The sequence below is a fragment of the Procambarus clarkii genome, chromosome 1 (genome assembly GCF_040958095.1).
Source record: "Procambarus clarkii isolate CNS0578487 chromosome 1, FALCON_Pclarkii_2.0, whole genome shotgun sequence".
NCBI lineage: Eukaryota > Metazoa > Arthropoda > Malacostraca > Decapoda > Cambaridae > Procambarus > Procambarus clarkii.
The window spans coordinates 20,181,254-20,195,463 of NC_091150.1; the positions used below are offsets into that span (position 1 = coordinate 20,181,254).

General features: G+C 47.6%; 1 protein-coding gene across 3 annotated transcripts in view; it reads left to right on the plus strand.

Annotated features, from left to right (window-relative positions):
* Taf12 (TATA-box binding protein associated factor 12) overlaps positions 1-14,210 on the plus strand; it is a 28,877-nt gene that overhangs the window by 9,098 nt on the left and 5,569 nt on the right. For 2 of the 3 annotated variants that reach the window (XM_045736274.2, XM_045736283.2), the window contains exons 4-6: positions 3,936-3,968; positions 12,055-12,249; positions 12,727-12,919. In XM_045736274.2, the coding sequence (XP_045592230.1) occupies positions 3,936-3,968; positions 12,055-12,249; positions 12,727-12,919 (421 nt within the window). The remainder of the gene's footprint in view (positions 1-3,935; positions 3,969-12,054; positions 12,250-12,726; positions 12,920-14,210) is intronic. The other variant, XM_045736293.2, reaches the window with a different exon arrangement.

Genomic DNA, 14,210 nt, shown 5'->3' on the forward strand with positions numbered 1-14,210 from the left:
TTTCATCCAAGTACACATTTTACTGTTGCGTTAAACAGAGGCTACAGTTAAGGAATTGCGCCCAGTAAATCCTCCCCGGCCAGGATACGAACCCATGACATAGCGCTCGCGGAACACCAGGCGAGTGTCTTACCACTACACCACGGAGACTACTATGCTTCTTCTATGAAGAAGAAGGCTATGTTATGCTTCTGTGATAAATTGGTGCACAGGAAAGACATAAGGCTAAATGAAACAATAAGATAAAGGTTCATTATATTGATAAAAAATAAAACTCAGGATTATGTTCAGATTTGATATTTAGGATTATGAGCTGCGTCTGTGACTGTCTGACAGATCATCAGACACAAAGTAGTGGGGTTATTCAGCCCTGGTATATTATGTTAATGATGAGTTAGTGCTTGTAATGATTTAGCTGTTGAGGGGACCTGGCTGTGGTGCAGTAAGGTCCTATTACAGTGCCTGATCCTCTGGACTTGAGGGTGCAATGTATGCTTCTACATAGTGCCTTCTAGATTTGGAGTGAGCACAGGCTGCTCTTAATTAAAAAAAAATACTGCGAGTGAGGGATGGAAATCTCAAGGTTCGATCTGTTTTCTGCATAAATTCTTGACAAATGTAATTTATGGTGAACCCAGAAACTTGTTACATTGATTAAAGAGGTGTTTACTCTATTATTATATCTAATATTAATATAAATGCCACTTTTTTCTGTGGAGAGCCCATTCGGCTCCCCGGAGCTGTACTGGGCTGATGTGCATATATTAGACTGTGACAACAGTCAATCGATGGAGTTCTAGGCCTACCAGGGACCAGCGCCAGAACCTGGGCCCCTCAGATGAGGCACGAGGAGCAATGGCTTATAAACATCCCCCTGTAATTGGAAGCAGTCTATGTCTGCCATCTACCAGGTCAGGCACCCAGAAAGGCAGGAATTCCAAAATTCCTACCTACAGCTGGTTAAAAATTGCAAACGGATAGCCGAACTAGCAAACAGAAAGCCGAACTAACAAACAGAGAGCCAAACTAGCAAACAGAACTCCCCCAATCAACAAGCATGACATCACCACAGCCACCGTGCCACTATCTGTGCAACTTCCAATCCTCTCCGGGAGGGGGGGAGGGGGGGGTCCCAGACCTCCCGCACCAGCTACTCAACCTCAGTTCATGAAGCTGTTGTGTTGGAGACAGTCGATCGACTCTGGATCCATCCTTTGAGCAGTGCTGCAAAATGGCGGTGGTGTTCTGTGTTGGTAGTGTGCAAATCAGGAATAACACAAGAGTACTGGGGCTGCATTCACCTAGGGGAAGCCACCTTCCCTAGGAGCCCTGTAAGTACTGCCCGTGTGGCTTAGGGTTAACTTCCATGAGTTGTTCGGGAGAAGCTACTTCTGCGTGGTTCTGTGACTGCTCGGTGATTGCTCGCCCTTGGGGTTCAGCTGGGGTGGTTTTTAATCCTGTTTTGCCTTGTGTAGGAGGTAGTATCGTCGCTGGCTGGGGCACAAGGTACTGTGCAGCTGTCTGATATACGCATAGCGACCAATTCTGTTCCCCTGGAGACGTTGTGCTTTTGCAGGGATCTTTCTTTTTTGTTTTTTGTTTTGTTTTGTTTTGTTTTGCTTGGTGAGGGTCTGCCTGGTTTGGCTGTAGGACCACTTGTATGATTTTAGTGGCCCTTTGCTAGGTCCCCATGCTTGCATACATCACAGGGTTTCAGCTTTCAGTTTGTTTGCTTGGTAGCTCTGGGATAACTAATTAGCAGTACCTCGCCTGGGCTTCCCTTAGCAGTCAGCCTAAGGGCCCTGGGAACCCCCATTGGGGCTCATTGGTCCCATGGAGTAGACTTCTGAATCCCACCTCATTTCTTGCAAGTTTGAAGGTTGCTCTGTCCCCTTGTCTCAGGCTGACACTCTTCGTCTTTGCCTCCGCCATGCTGCCTGTGGGGTCAATGACACCTTTGACTCGGAGTCCTGCGAGTGGTACTCCTTGCTTGTACTCCAATCACCCACCCTGATGTTGATATTCGGGTGTAGGCAGCTTCTGCGTTGCATACATGGTTTAAGTTGCTGCAACGAGCTCGGTTGGTTGCCTTTCCGGATGCCTCGCAGCTGCCCCACTTTGGTTATTGAGACCCGGGCTTGGGGGTGTTAGTCGCCTCTACTTTGGTTTCGTCTGTTCCCCCTTCCTTGTCCTTCCCCTGCTATGGTTCATCCTGCTCCTGGCCCCAAAGTGTCTGAGGGTTTCGGAGTCAGGGCAGGGTTTTCTTGGTGGGAGACTCGGGCAGTTTCGGGGACTGCCCCTTCTGGTTCGGTGGCGGAGGCATTCGACCTTGTTCCTCCTGCCGGGGCTTTTGGGTCACACCAGTGGGTCTTCTTCATCCATGCTTTTCTGGTGGACTTTGCCATTTCTCCAGAGGCTTTGGAAGATGGCTCGGTCCTGGGTCCTGATGGGGAGGATCCCAGGGCTGGGGAGGAGTTGACTTTGGGGGCTTGGGCCCCGTTTGACCCCACTCGGGTGTTGATACCCTCGGCATAGGGCTTGTTACAAGGGAAGGGGTTTTCCTCTTCTTCCCTCCCTGTGTGAGTGTGATATGAGTTCGACTCCTTCCTGGGTTCCCTTGGATTCCTCGGTTCCATCCTTCTGAAGGTTTTTGGCCTCCCACATCCCGCCGAGGGAGGTGTGGGAGGCCCTTGCGGCTTACCTCCTGCGAGACCCGGATTACGCCTCGATGGTGGATCCTTCTTCTTTTGAGTTTGGCTCCTCTTTTCCTTACTGACTATGTTATGAGGTGCCGGAGTCTTACTGGCTAGCAGACTGCCCTTTCTTTTCATTGTGGGCATGGCATCTCTATGTCAGACCCGACATAGACTATATCTATGTCAGTTGATCACAGTCGTTCAGGTTTACCTGGAGGGAGTGGGACGAGTTTGAGGACCTCATTGCATGCTTGTTCGCCCCCGTGCTTCCTCATGATGTCGGCCAGGTGCAGCTTCACATGCAGGTTCCCTCTCTTTTGGCATCTCTGGTAGCCGAGGATTTGTGCACTCGTGGCCATTTGACTTCGGTCTTGCGCTTCTTTTTCCTTCTGGAGTTGTCTTCGGACTGGCTTGAGGAGGATGTGGAGGAGCGAGGTCTGTGTCTGGTATGCTTGTCTCGGCGGCTAGGACGTCGGCTGCATTGTAGAGGTTGTTTGCACCGATTCTGAAGGAAGCGGTGTCTCTGTTCTTTGCTTCCCGCCTCGCAAGGTAGCAGGCAGTGCCCGTCCACTTTTTGGAATCCGCTTGGGCCCTGGCTCTTAGATTTTCATCCCCTTTTTGTCCGTTGCTGTTTGAAAAGTCTGCAGTGGTGCATTTTCTGCAGGTGGCTTTGCCTTGTTGTTGGTCTATGTTGGACTTGTTGGTTCTCTTGGGGTTCTCTGAACTGGGGGTTGAGTAGCCGGTGCAGAAGGTCTGGGGACCCCCCGTCCCCTTTCCCTTCCGGGGAGGGGGAAGTTGCGCAGATAGGGGCACAGTGGCTGTGGTGATGTCATACTTGTTGATTGGGGGAGTTCTGTTTGCTAGTTCGGCTTTCTGTTTGCAATTTTTAACCAGCTGTAGTTTGTTTTGGAATTCCTACCTTTCTGGGTGCCTGACCTGGTAGATGGCAGACATAGGCTGCTTCCAATTACAGGGGGGTGTCTATAGGCCATTGCTCCTCGTGCCTCATCTGAGGGGCCCAGGTTCTGTCTCTGGTCCCTGGTAGGCCTAGAACTCCATCGACTGACTGTTGTCACAGTCTAATATATACACATCAGCTCGGTATAGCTCCGGGGAACCTCCGGCTCTCACCTAGATGATGGCATTTCATTACATTCAACGCTGTTTTTTTTTTATTGTAGGGGGGCCTTATATGTAGCCTTCTACATAAAATTGTGTATTTTTATTTTTCAATTTCAGACCTATGCCTCTTCCAGACTGTTCACAAGGAATGTAAGTATGAAATTTCTCTGTTTGACCCTGTTTAATGCTGATTTTACATTTTTGTTAAGTCATTGGTAACATTTTTGTTAAGTTTGATGGGCACCTGACAGCTGAGTGGACAGTGCTTCAGATTCGTAGTCCTGAGGTTTCGGGTTCGATCCCTGATGGAGGCAGAAACAAAAATGGGCAGTTTCTTTCACCCTGATATCCCTGTTCACCTAGCAGTAAATAGGTACCTGGGAGTTAGACAGCTACTACGTGCTGCTTCCTGGGGATGTGTAACAGAAAGGAAGCCTGGTTGAGGACCGGGCCGCGGGGACGCTAAGTCCCGAAATCATCTCAAGATAATCTCAAGATAAAAGTGTCTTATATTTGGTTCTGTCCGGAAGGTGCTTTAGAGATACGTTTATCTGGTTAAGAGAATAATCCTATACATCAGGAAGGTGCTTTAGTGATACGTTTGTCTGGTTAAGAGAATAATCCTGTACGTCAGGAAGGTGCTTTAGTGATACGTTTGTCTGGTTAAGAGAATAATCCTATACAAGTTTGAAAGTCACTATAAAGTAATTGGCATCCACTGAAGAAGAATCTAGAGCCTATATTGAATGATGTGAATCTATATAATATTGGCCTGTTGTAAACAAAAAGTTAAATTAGATTGTTTTTGCCTATGAGATGCTTGATGCTAATGCAAGTCTTGATGGCAAATGACGGGACCAGTCAGGATTAAAGTACAGTATAGATTTTATGTCTAAAACTGAAACACATTTCTTGAAAAAGAAGATTTTGAGTGTTTTACCTTGTACAGAACATACTTGTATTTCTTGGGAATTATCTCCAGTTCTTAGGTCCTGCCTTTTAGCTATTAGCAGTACTGTATGTGGGATACTACTGATAGTGTCCTCCTTTTGTGCTTGTGTTTTGTCTTGTGTGGTGACCCCCACTACAGCCCCCTGTAGTTCCTCTGTGTGCTCACTACTTGTGTGGCTGACCCCCACTGCAGCCCCCTGTAGTTCCTCTGTGTGCTCACTACTTGTGTGGTGACCCCCACTGCAGCCCCCTGTATTGCCTGTGCGCACTCACTACTTGTGTGGCAAGTACTTCTCTGAACTTGTGGCTCTCTGAAGCTATCTTGCTGAGATGGCTCCCAACTACTAAGTTGCATCAGCTGAGGAGGACTGTTTGACCTTCTGGGGACCAGAGCCAGGCCCCTTCACACAGACCAGACCAGGTAACACTTTGCCATCCCACTGAGATAAACATCCAGAAAGTCAGCAAATCAAAAGAGACCAGTGCTGGGCAAAGAGACTGCAGTCTCGAAACTTCCAAATGAACTCCCCCAAACAATATAAACAAATGATCGAATCTTTGGAAACTAGCACTGACCAATAGGTAGGTGGTGGAAGTCCACGTTTTCCCTAGCCGAGTGGACAGCGCTTCAGATTCGTAGTCCTGAGGTTCCGGATTCAATCCCCAATTGAAGCTGAGCACAAATGGGCAAAATGTTTCTTTCACCCTGATGTCCATGTTACCTAGCAGTGAACAGGTACCTGGGAGTTAGACAGCTGCTACCGGCTGCTTCCTGGGGTGTGTGTAACAAAAAGGAGGCCTGGTCGAGGACCGGGCCGCGGGGACGCTAAGCCCCAAAATCATCTCAAGATAACCTCAAGAAGATAGCCCTTCAAGCCAGTTTCGTCGCTGATGTGGACATCATCGAATGTCCACTCTATGCTAGCTGGCTTCTCAGGTTATCAATCAGCCATGCAGGTTCCACTGTTTCTAAGCTAAGTGCCGACCATCTTTGGACTTTGACATTCAGGGGCCATTTGTTTTGTGTTATTCCATATTTTAGTTAGCTTCACCTGCATGTTTTATGTCCAGTTAGTGTTGTGTTAACCTGGCTTGTAGGGTGCTTGGAGTTGCACATGCTCAGAGCTCTCATAAGGGACTCCAGAGTCCTGAGTCTTCATGGCTAGCAGGGTTTTCCAAAGCCTGCAGGGTGAATGAGTTTTATAGGAATCCCAGGCACTGGGGCCAGCTACGCTGGTAAGCCCTGTTAATGCAGGCAACCAGATCACAAGAAGCCGAAAGAAAACCCCAGGGCGGTTGTAGGGGGGTTCCACCGCACACACCCTAGGTACGCCTAATAAGGCAAAAGGCAGAACACCAAACAAAGAAGCAAAGAAGCAAGTGAATATAATGCTAGTGGAACAAGAAGTGAAGCAAAACCCCCTAGACTCAACAATGTCAAACAATCACCCTGGGAGAAACATTGGCACACCTAATTGCTAGCTGAAGAGCAGTCAGCGCTAACCACAGTGTTGCACCCCCACCAGCCAAAAATACTCCCAAACCCAGGGCAAGATGGAAAGCCCACAACCCCTGGCTTACCATAAGAGCGAGGACTGCCACCAGCAAGGAAGCTTTCCTGATGGGAGTGTTGACCCGAACACCCCAGTGAAGGAAACCCTAATCGTGAAGGGTAGTACCTACAGAGCACACATGGAAGAGAAACCAGAGCACATGCAGCTCAGTAGTACATGAAACTCCTGGCCCACTCACACCGTGTAGGAACACCACGACAAAGGCAAAAACACTAAAGAAAACAGGAATTCGGAGTCAGAGCAACACCGACACTCTGCACACTACATCAGTCAAGAACTGACCGGTGTCAGCCCAGCTGACCTGTGCCGACTCCCCACATCCCCTAATGAGGGGAAAGGTGATGCTAGCTAGAGGGGGACAGGTTTGACAGTTTTGGTTGTTTGTTTTCTTGTTGGGGAAGTTTTTCTGTGAAGAGTCCCTTTGGCTCCCTGGAGCTATCGGACTGATAAGCGATATATATTAGTCTAGGACATTAGTCAATGGCGTTTAGCCTTGGTGGACCATGGTACCCGGTAGGCTGAACCCGGTAGGTTTCATGGGTTTTGTCGGACCCACATGCTCGAATGGCAGTTAGGCTGCTACAAGCACTGCAGGTTTACCTGGGGGGGAAGAGGCAAGTTTGAGCACCTTAACGCCTGCTTGTTTGCCCCTGTGCTTCTTCGGGATGTTGGCCTTTTGCAGCTGTACTTGCAGGTTCCCTCCCTTTCGGCATCGGCATCTTTGGTAGCTGGGGATGTGCATGCCTGTGGGCATTTGACTTTGGTCTTGCACTTCTTTCCCTTCTCAAGCTGTCCTTGGACTGGTTTGGGGAGGATGTGGAGGCGCTGGCCTCGGCGGCTCGGGCGTCGGCCGCGTTGTTCAGCTGTTTGCACCAATTCTCAGGGAAGCGGTTTCTCTGTTCTTTGCTTCTTGCCTCGCGTGCCGGCAAGATGTGCTCGCTCTCACTTTGGAATCCGCTTGGGCCCTGGCTCTTGGGTTTTTGTCGCCCTTTTGTCCATTACTGTTTGCGGAGACTGCTGTCACGCAGTTTCTGCAGGCGGCTTCGTCTAGTTGTCGTCTCAATATCAGACTTGTTGCTTCTCTGGAGTGGTCGTTTTTGGCTTTCTTGGAAGGATCGTGCCAGGGCTCGGGGTTCCTCCTGGCCATTGGTGCCAGCTTCTGAGCTGGCGCTTCCTTCGAAGCCAGCGTCGTCTGGTCGGCGCAATGATCACTCTGCTCATCAGCCAGCTTCTCGTTAGGGACATTGGTCCTTTCATGAGGTCGCCCTGTTGACAGACCGGAGGTGGGGGAGGCTCGCGCTGTTTGCTCACGTTTGGTCCCAGGTCATTTTGCATTGCGAGTCGTCTTCTCCGGCCTGTGGTGGCATTGGGCGGCTCTTCCTCCTTTGGGGGGGTTCTGGGCTGACGGAGCAGGCTTCTGCCCCTGCACTCCGTTGGGTCATCTTGGAGTGGGTGCACTCGGGTATGGTTGAAATGACCCCGTCCCACAGGTGGGTTCCTGCCCGTTTCCAGTGCCGAAACAGGACTGCAGATATGCAGTTCATTCTGAACTTGTCTCGTCTGAACCCTTGGATTCCTTGCCCCTCCTTTTGGATGACCACTCAGTCTCAGGTCCGGGTTCTGTTGGAGCTGGGTGCTTGGATGGTGTCTCTGGACCCCCGGGACATGTATTGGCATGTTCGCATTCATCCGGGGTTCAGGGACTGGTTAGGTTTCGTTGTGGGGTGGCAGGCTTACCACTTTCGTTGCCTTCCTTTTGGTTTGAATCTGGCACCTCGCGTATTCACGTGTCTTACCCGGGCCGTGGTGACCCATCTGCGTCTGCTAGGGGGTTTGGGTTCTAGCCTACATTGACGACTGGTTGGTGTTGGCTCCCAACCAGTCTGCTTGTCTGCTCGCCAGGGGTGTGGTCCTTTCTACACGGTTCTTTGCCAGCTTCCTCTTCGGGTTTTTCGGAGTTCGGTGCTTTGGCGCCTACCCGAACCCTTGCTCGATGTGTTCACGGATGCCTCGTCTCTCAGCTACAGCTTTGTGACCAGTACTCACCATGCTGGCCATGGGCGGTGGGGTCCATCCTCTCGTCGGGCTCGCAGCACCGTGCAGGAGTTCGCGGCAGTTTGGCTGTCGCTTCGGAGAGTTCGGGTTGCTCAGGGCTCCATTTGGACTGCTCTCCGGTGGTTATCTTGAAATGATTTTGGGGCTTAACATCCCCGCGGCCCGGTCCTCGACCAGGCCTCCTTTTTTTGTTACACAACCCTAGGAAGCAGCCCGTAGCAGCTGTCTAACTCCCAGGTACCTATTTACTGCTAGGTAACAGGGGAATCAAGGTGAAAGAAACGCCCATTTGTTTCCACCTCTTCCAGGAATTGAGCCCGGTACCTCAGGACTACGAATCCAAAGCACTGACCCATTCAACTGTCAGGCCCCTTGTCCTTCATTGCCTGAACTGCAGGGGTTCTCTTCTGTCCTTAGCTCTCCGTGTAGTTCATATCTGAAAAGTGTCCAACGTACTGGCAGATGGCCTATCCCGGTTCATTCCCCTGTCCACGGAATGGACAGTTGACGCTGACTCCTTCAGTTGGCTCTGCTGGCCATACAGGCTCCTGGATGTGGACCTCTTCGCGTCGGTATGGTCGTGGCATCTCTTGATATATGTGGGGCCCTTCCCCGACTACGGAGCCTTCGTGGTGGATGCCTTTCAGCAGGACTGGTCGAGGTGGGGTTACCTGTACCTCTTTTCCCCAGTCCAGCTGTTGCTTCGGGTTCTAGTTCAGTTGGACTCCTATCACAGGAGAATTGTCCTATTGGCCCCTTGGTGGCCGGCCCAGCCTTAGTTTCAGGTGCTGCTTGCTCGGTGTTCATACCTGGGGCATTTTCAGTGGCTCTGCCCCTTTGAGCAGATTAGACCGGTCCTGTACACGGCTGTTTTTTTTCTACTCCTCCGCTCTTCGCGTCTCGTCTTTTTGATGCGGGTTTATCACCATTTGTATGGTGATCAGGTGGCTTCGTTGATGGTGTCCCACCTGTGAGCTTTGACTCAACAACAGTATGAAGTTTCCTGGCGTCCTGGCGTTCTTTTCACCATTTCCAATCTCTTTGTAGGTTGTCTTCTATTACTGATCGGGTTGTCTTGTCCTTTCTCTCTTGGCTTCTTCAGGACCGTCATTTGATGTGGAATACTGTTGCCTCATATTGTGCGGTGCTGGTGGAGCCGCTCTAGCTTGTGTTCGGGATGGATGTCACTTCAGCACTGTTCCGTAAGCTTTCTCGCGCTTTGTTTTACCTCCTGCCTGCTCATGCACCACCTGAGCTGTTCTGGCCCTTGGACCGGGTGCTCTCTTTTCTCTCTTATCCTCTGCTTGTGGTGGCCCATTCGGTTCAAGATTGATTTTCCAAGGTTCTGTTTCTGTTGGCATTGGCCTCTGGGGGTCAGGTTGGCGAGCTTCATGCTCTCCTACAGTGCAGGGGTTTCTCCTCTTTCGATCCTGGTGGTTGGTTTGCTCGGTTGCAGCCGTCTCCTTTTCTTGGGAAGAACGAGATGGCGGCTGTCTGAAGGGGCCCTAGGGTCATTGATGCTTGGTTGGTTAGGCCGGGGGTGCATCATGTGCTGTAGCCTGTTGCAGCTCTTCGCCGTTATCTGTGCGCCTCGGCCTCAGGGGCCGGGGATGCGCTTTGGGTTGATCCGGTTTCCCTCTTTCCCTGGTCCAGGACTTAGGTCTCCCAGGTCATCCATCTGCAGGGTTATTAACTCTAGCCAGCCTGTGGTCTATCCTCGTGCCCATGACGTTTGTAAGTTTGCTGATTTGGCTGCCATCTTCAGCAACATGTCCTGGGCTGACATTCGGGCACGGGGATTTTATAGGTCGAACTGAGGCTCCCCCCTCCCCCCTCTCCCTTCCGGGAAGAAAAGGGTTGCGCGGACAAGCTGTGTGGACAAGCGGCGCAGCAGTGGTGGTGTGACATTTGCTTGTTTGCTTGTTTCCTTGAGAGTTGAGAGTTCTGCCTCCCTTGGCAGGGAGATTTGATGGCAACATGATAAATCTTTAAATGTAAAGTGTTTGTGGTTCATTGTTCCCGTTGCCTCTCTGAGGGAAGGCCAGGTTCTGGCTCGTGGTCCCCAGTAGGCAAACAAGAACTCCGCGACTGATGACACTCAAATTCAAAATTCAATTCAAATGTTTATTTAGGTAAAGTACATACATACGAGGGGTGATACAGGTATTGATGAATTTATAGATAGAGCTAGTACAGACAATGCCTAAAGCCACTATTACGCAAAGCGTTTCGGGCAGAGTAGTAGTAGTTCGGACACTCTCACAGTAGTAGTAATTCGGACACTCACAGTAGTAGTAGTTCGGACACTCTCACAGTAGTAGTAGTAGTGCGGACACTCTCACAGTAGTAGTAGTTCAGACACTCTCACAGTAGTAGTAGTTCGGACACTCAAGTAGTATGGCACGTAATCATTAAGCTAGTTTCAGGGAGCCGACGGGACTTACCCCAGAAATAAAGTATACCAATATAAATTGGAATAAAGAATCAGTTAGATCATTAAACCACTCAACACACAATGAAAGTATTATTTGTTATTTAATGGTATAACTTAAAATACAGTCTTAGGCAAGGAATACATTTGTTGTGTAACAAATATGAGAAGTACTGTACTGTAAATCACAGCCGAACAAGGAACTGGTTATCATTTATGAGTTATGACACCACAGATAATACTTGTGGCTCTTCTCTACCACAGAGAGAGTACACACGGCCGGTCTCTTAGCTCCATATAGCGGAGACGTCCACGCTCGAGGGAAGCTAGTCTCCTTCTGAGTGTGGAGGGTGGAAAACGAGGGACACTGCCCTTGAAACATGGGTATACACCAGCTACTTTCTCATGTAAACAAAAGCATGCAGCACACATACATTTGCCTCCAATACGTGTAACACTCAAACGAGGATTACTGTACTCACTTTTACAGACTCAAAGCCATTTAATAAAATGAAAAAGTCTGTAAAATAAAATTAATACATATAAAATATGTCATTTCATACCTTTACCTTGAGGTTACCTTGAGGTGCTTCCGGGGCTTAGCGTCCCCGCGGCCCGGTCGTCGACCAGGCCTCCTGGTTGCTGGACTGATCAACCAGGCTGTTGGACGCGGCTGCTCGCAGCCTGACGTATGAGTCACAGCCTGGTTGATCAGGTATCCTTTGGAGGTGCTTATCCAGTTCTCTCTTGAACACTGTGAGGAGTCGGCCAGTTATGCCTGTAGGCAGTTATTCATAAGGGAATACTGTATGTAGAAAAGATATCACTAATTACTTTTTCACCAATAAAGTTGTGGATTGTTAGAATGAACTTAGGAAAGAGTGTGTGTACAAAAAAAACACTGGAAGTCTAAAATTTGGCTGTATTGTATAAAATATAGCATTCTTAACCACCCTTACGTATATTGTATGTAAGATGTGTACTGTAGTTGCAAACTGGTGCAGTGCTACAGCAATATGTGCTTCTATGTTGAATACTGTAATACGTGCTTCTATGTTGACTACTACAATACATACTTCTATGTTGAATACTGTAATACGTGCTTCTATGTTGACTACTACAATACATACTTCTATGTTGAATACTGTAATACGTGCTTCTATGTTGACTACTACAATACATACTTCTATGTTGAATACTGCAATACACGCTTCTATGTTGTCAGGTTATGAATGCACAGACAGTGACAGGTGTGCAACAAGTGGTGCAAAGCCAGCAGATACAAGCCATAAATAATCAAGTGACTCAGCCAAACATGGTGGCTGCCGCCACAGCCACACAGGTGAAGCCTGTGGGTCCTAACCAGGCAGTGCCGGTCCCGTCTGCATCCACCAATGCCACGGCTGATACCACGGCACCGGTAAGTAGCAATCTTTGTTCTGCCAACTATTCTCTGATGACTTTGGCAATGTTATTTGGAATTTACATTTTCATTGTTATTTATTTGTAATTTGTAAGTCATTGTACAGGTAACTGCTTTAAAGCTGCCTCAGCAGTTTTGATTCACTAACCTTGGTCTACTTTTGTATGACATTCACAGTTAACACTATTTTGTCTTGGTATGATTACACTTTCCATCAACTCATCAAAAAGCATTGAATTATCTCAACAGCTGAAGACAACATTGTGTTTAATTCTTCATCTAGGTGGTGTTGTCATTTATCACCACCTGATAAGGATGGTAAGTAATACTACACCACAACATGATTACATTTCACTTAAAAAAAAGAACACTAGAGACTTAATCCTGAATTTGAATACTGTTTTCTGTATCTGTAACTGTGCCATTCCACTGGAACTTTGTGGCTGTTATCTAATTCTTGTTGGTCTTCATCAGGTTCTTAACAAACAGAGAATCACTGAGCTTGTCAGGGAAGTTGATCCAAATGAGCAACTAGAAGAAGAAGTGGAAGAAATGCTTTTGTCTATTGCTGATGATTTTATTGAGTCGACTGTTAACGCAGCGTGTCGTCTGGCAAAGCACAGGGGAGCTCGTGCTCTTGATGTCAAGGATGTCCAAATGTATTTAGGTAAGTAGCAAATTTATTTAAGACTGAAGTTGGAGTGGTGTTTGTGTTATTCATATGGCTTTTACAGGCATTGAACTAATATCACTTTACGTGAGTGGAGAAAAGGAAGACCTAGTCAAAAACATGGTTTGTGATGTGTGGGTGTAATGTATGGTGAGAAACTGTGGGTGTGGTGTGTGGGTGTAATGTATGGTGAGAAACTGTGGGTGTGGTGTGTGGGTGTAATGTATGGTGAGAAACTGTGGGTGTGGTGTATGGTGGGAGACTGTGTATGGGCAGATGTGTGTGTGTGTGTGTGTGTGTGTAATTACCTAACTGTAACTACAGGATGAGAGCTATGCTCATAGTGTCCCATCTTCCCAGCACTCTTTGTCATATAGCTTTGAAATTACTGACGGGTTTTGGCCTCCATCACCTTCTCACCTAACTTGTTCCAACCGTCTACCACTCTGTTTACAAAAGTGAATTTTCTTATATTTCTCTGGCAGCTTTGTTTCATTAGTTTAAATCTATGAGCTCTTGTTCTTGAAGTTCCAGGTCTCAGGAATTCTTCCCTATCAATTTTATCAATTCCTGTTACTATTTTGTACGTAGTGATCTTATTGTTTCTTTTCTATTTTCTAGTTTTTGCATATTTAATGCCTCTAACCTCTCCTCGTAGCTCTTGCCCTTCAGTTCTGGAGGCCACTTAGTGGCATGTCTTTGTACTTTTTCCAGGTTTGTTGATGAGCTTAAGATATGGGCACCACACAACCGCTGCATATTCCAGCTTTGGTCTAACAAAAGTCGTGAATTTTTTTTTTTTTTAGTATTTCTTCATCCATGTACAGTAGAACCTCAAGTAGGTAGGCTGCTCCATGTTTCTTAAATAAAAAAAAAATAAAAAAGTTTGAAAAGCAGAACAAATGTCAAAAAGGTTTGTTCGGTGTTCGGCAGGTAGGCTGCTCCATGTTTCTTAAATAAAAAAAAAACGAAAAATAAAATAAGTTGAAACAATTTGAAAAATGGACAAATGCCATAATGGTTCGTTCAGTGTTTGTTGGGTAGGCTGCTCCATTATTGAGACATAAATGAAAAATATAAAACCAATGGAATACACATAAAACAAAGAAAGATTGTCATAATGAAGCAGCCTACCTGACAAACACTGAATGAACCATTATGGCATTTGTTCATTTTTCAAATTGTTTCAACTTTTTTTTTTATTTTTCGTTTTTTTTTATTTAAGAAACATGGAGCAGCCTACCTGCTGAACACCAAACAAACCTTTTGGTATAAGACAAATGAAATT